Here is a 4,448-nt window from a genome sequence, read left to right on the forward strand (position 1 = left end):
GATACACGGCTCGAAAGCAGCGGAGCTTTTATTATGCCACAGTCGACCGCTTCCGCTCTTTCCGGTCGTGCGTATGTGGGGGGAAAAAAAGCAGTGCTGTTTTATCATACTAGATACATTTGAAAGTTCTGTAATAATGCTACTCTGTGCAGTCGTCAACAGTCTATTTAAATGCACAACATATTAAAGTGTATTTGGTGTTTCCATGTTTTCTACAAAACAAACGGAAATCGAGGGGTTATGACGTCATTGGCAGGCGACACAATGACACTATGGACACACTCCCTGTCACTAGTTAAAATTGCTTATTTCTCTGGATTTAAACATTCTTCAAAACATTTGGGATAATGTAAGTACACAAGTCAGCAAAATATATAACACTGTTCTAGTGGTTTTTGGATATTTTAATAAAAGAATCTTACATATTGTGCCTTTAATTGATGGATTGGAGTTGTGTGGATTATTGTGATTTTTTTAATCAGCTGTTTGGACTCTCATTCTGATGGCACCCATTTGCTGCAGAGACTGGTAAGCAAGTGATATAAGACAAAATTTCACCAAATCTGTTCCAACAAAAAAGCGTGAGGAAATTGTCAGCAATTTTTCATTTTTAAGTGAACTTTTCCTTAAGTTTAAGTTAAGTTTGTTAGTTGAGACGCTAAATTAGCCTTCAGAGCTCTCAGATGAACATGGACATGAGGGTTAACATCTTTTGGGTTTGGCAGGGAGTAAAGCATTAGCACATTTGGAACACAAACTTGCTGATCAGCATACTTAAAGTTCAATTCCATCCTATTATCTCTTTATGATCTTGTTTCATATCACTCAGGACAAATCTTTTTAAAGAGTAAACTAATTAACAACACATAATTAAACTAAAGATGCAAATCACCTCAGAAGGCAGCTCGTACCTTCTAAAATGTAAGAGAGCGATTCATGAGGTCCATCATGAGCCATACTGGATTACCCACTCTGGAGTTTCCTTCTTAAACGTCAGGAGCGCTCTAGGTCTTTCTCCAGCATGTGGACTGGAGGGTACGACAACAAACAGAACAAAAGATTTGATTTTGAGACCAACGCAAATTACCATATGCATCCCTCAAAGGGGCAAAGCACTGAGGATTTGTGCATTTAAATTAAAATAGGGAGCGGTTTCTTTGAACAGCTGCCAGATTTACAGTCAGTGATTTGATGAGTGCAATCTGTCAACACTGGACTGCTTTTGGACCCACTAATGGACCTCTGGCAGGAAAAGGAAATTCTGAGAGCTCTGTGAATTATGGACGTTGCATTTTGGAGATAGCACCACTATACAAAACATAATATGGATAGTTCTGGTCATGGATGCTGATTGGTCAAAACTGGTTATATTCTACAAACAAGTGCAAAAGTGCCTGCTCGCTTTTTCAGCAGCCTTGGTTCTGGAAGTATTTTTCTCATGAATTTTTTCCATATGGATTTTTGAAAAGTCTTTGTTTAATAGTTATAAGCCCTGACCTAAACCAGTTAGCTACAAGGGGAATCACAACATTAGCATTTGAAAATCAGACAAAAAGACAAAAGGTACAAGGCTTCAACTAGGAAAAGAACTACAATCCCATGAAGCATTGCACATGATCAAATTAAAAATGACAAAGAACTTTCACCTTTCTAAAATAAGCATATTATGCATACAATATTTAGGTAGTCTTGAGTGTGTACAGAAACTGACTCTTGTAATTTGCAGTGCTTAACAGAAGTACAATTTACTTGTTGCGATTCTCTGATTGGTGGAGATTTCTGTGCCGAATCATGGGGTTTTTTTCTCCAGGAATTTTGTTGTTGAACAGGATTATTTAGAAAATAAGTTAAAATAATGCAGGCTGATGGCTTCAACAGAAGTGTATAGCATCAGTTAACAACCTTGGACCTCAAAGTATTTCTGTCATTGAAGGTTTAGAAGTTATCGTTCAAAATATATTTAATGCATCCTGAAAAGTATTAATGTAAAAAATAATCTTACTGACCCCAAACTTTCTTAATGACTCTCTATAATCCAACGTAATGTTTTTCAGAATTTTTTGAAAGACTTGCTTCAGAGGGCTAAAAAACCATATGATGAGAAGAAATTAGAGGAGTACACATTGACTACGGTAAGCTCAGAGTGAACTACACAGCCCAACAAAAATGTGCATTTAGTGTCACCTTGAGAACTTGCCACTTGAGGGAATAAATATTGCATTTTTTTTACAGCTGAAAATTTTTGATTCAAATAAGGATGGAAAATTATGTCTGTCAGAGATGGCACGGTTCGTGAGCTTGCAAATTTGTTATGAATATTCATCGTTGCCCTATTAACTTTGATATAAGAATGGCAAATACCTCTTATTTTTTAAACAGGCTGTTACCGGACCAGGAGAACTTTCTACTCAAATTTCAGGTATGTCAGCATTAGGAATGAACCCATAAATGCACTGGATTTACCCTTAACCACCTACAACTGAACAAATCTTTTCTTCAGGGGGTAAAAATGGCCAGAAAAGAGTTTAACAAGATTTTTGAGTTATACGATCAGGTAAGTCTCTTGCATTGATCAATCACCCTGTCATATCATTTAATAATCAAAATCCTCTGTGCCTGACAGCTTTAAAATACCTCAAGTCTAAACGTAATACTGGTTGATTTTATGCATAACCAAGCATGCATAGATCAGCCAGAGTGTCTCCAGTTGCAGAAGACCCGAGGAAAGCAGTCATTAGTATGCAAAGACAGTGCTCTTTCTGGATATCACCTCCAACACCATTGAATCTTTTGGCCCTGGCTCCATTGTAATGTATTACTGTGTCCCTGAATAGAGCAAATTCTTCACTGCTGATGACAGCACTCCTGATCTTTATTGATTGGCAGGTTCGGGTTGCGAACTCACATGGAGACCAGCTCAAACGCACACATACCCGTTTTTGGGCTATTAGAAAACACAGAGCGATGATGCGGCATTAGAGGAGGCAGCATGTGCTTAAAGCTCTGAGGCATTTCATTACAGACACACCGACTGCTGGTCTGCGTTTAGCAGACATGTGGTTTGGCCTCATACTGTTTGCTCTGGGACAATGCAAAAGACTAGCTCGTTCTTTCATCAGGTCATTAAGAGGCGATTTAAAGCCACTTTACACATATTATGGAGATACATAGACTTGCTTGATGGACTTATTCCTAATTTAATGCTTTAATGCCTCTTGAAAAGTCATAATGAAGCTTATTTTTGATGCAGTATGCAATCAAAATATCAAATATCAAAAATGCAAAATAGTAAACAAAATAGTTAACACAAAAATTAAAATTATGTTATTATTTAACCTCAAAATATTATATCAATATATAAAAATAAAATAGAAAAAATGTGTGACGATTTCTTCTGGGGCATATTTGCAATCCCAGGTTGTTAAACTGTTATTTTATGTCTAAAAGCTGTGAAAATAAAATAAAATAAAATAAAATAAATACATCTGTGTTCCTAAAAATTTAAGAAATATAACAGGTGATTTTAAGGCCATATTTCAGACATTATGAAAATACATGGACTTACTTGATTAGCTTATTCTTAATTTAAAAGGATAGTTCACCCCAAAATGAAAATTCTGTCATTAATTACTCACCCTCATGTCGTTCCAACCCCGTAAGACCTTTGTTCATATTCGGAATCACAAATTTAGATATTTTTTATAAAATCAGAGAGCTCTCTGCCCCTCCCATAGACAGCAAGGATCTTAACACGATCAAGGTCCAGAAACGTAGCAAGGACATCGGTAAAACAGTCTATGTGACATCAGGGGTTCAACTGTAATTTTACGAAGCTACTGTACAAGAATATTCACACAATACTTTGTGTGCAAAAAAACCCCAAAATAACGACTTTATTCAACAACTCTTCTATTCCTCATCCCTTATGCTGCAGCGTTCCACCATTATAGAGACAGTATCACATTGTATGCGCTTACTTCCGCATCATGTAAACAACGCATGTGCATGATGCCGCTGCTTACGTTGAACACGCACATGTGTCAGCATGCGCATGCGTCGATTACATGAAGTGGAAGCAAGCACATGCATCGTGATACTCTCTCCATAATTGCGGCACGCCACAGCATACAGGATGAGTAAGAGAAGAACTGTTGAATAAAGTTGTTATTTTTTTTACTTTGTGCACAAAAAGTATTCTCGTAGCTTCGTAAAATTGCGGTTGAACCCCTGATGTCCAGTGTTGGGCAAGTTACTCTAAAAATTTAATCAAATTACTGATTACTGATTACTCCCTTTAAAAGTTATCACGTTATTGTTCTGATTACTTTATTTCAAAAGTAATTAGTAATTAGTTACATTACTAGTTACATTACTTTTTTCTCCATTAAATTTATGAAATCCCAGCATACGATAAATATTTGTTATTAAAGCATCAACATTCACAGAAC

At 36.5% G+C, this 4,448-nt stretch overlaps 1 protein-coding gene across 2 annotated transcripts in view; it reads left to right on the top strand.

The window, feature by feature from the left end:
* The window catches only part of calb1 (calbindin 1), a 19,810-nt gene that overhangs the window by 12,445 nt on the left and 2,917 nt on the right, over positions 1 to 4,448 (top strand). For both annotated transcript variants that reach the window (XM_016508820.1, XM_016508815.1), the window contains exons 6-9: positions 2,055 to 2,132; positions 2,233 to 2,288; positions 2,380 to 2,419; positions 2,501 to 2,554. In XM_016508820.1, the coding sequence (XP_016364306.1) occupies positions 2,055 to 2,132; positions 2,233 to 2,288; positions 2,380 to 2,419; positions 2,501 to 2,554 (228 nt within the window). The remainder of the gene's footprint in view (positions 1 to 2,054; positions 2,133 to 2,232; positions 2,289 to 2,379; positions 2,420 to 2,500; positions 2,555 to 4,448) is intronic.

This window comes from Sinocyclocheilus rhinocerous, unplaced genomic scaffold (assembly GCF_001515625.1).
Source record: "Sinocyclocheilus rhinocerous isolate Xijiao unplaced genomic scaffold, SAMN03320098_v1.1 scaffold222, whole genome shotgun sequence".
In the NCBI taxonomy this organism is placed as follows: domain Eukaryota; kingdom Metazoa; phylum Chordata; class Actinopteri; order Cypriniformes; family Cyprinidae; genus Sinocyclocheilus; species Sinocyclocheilus rhinocerous.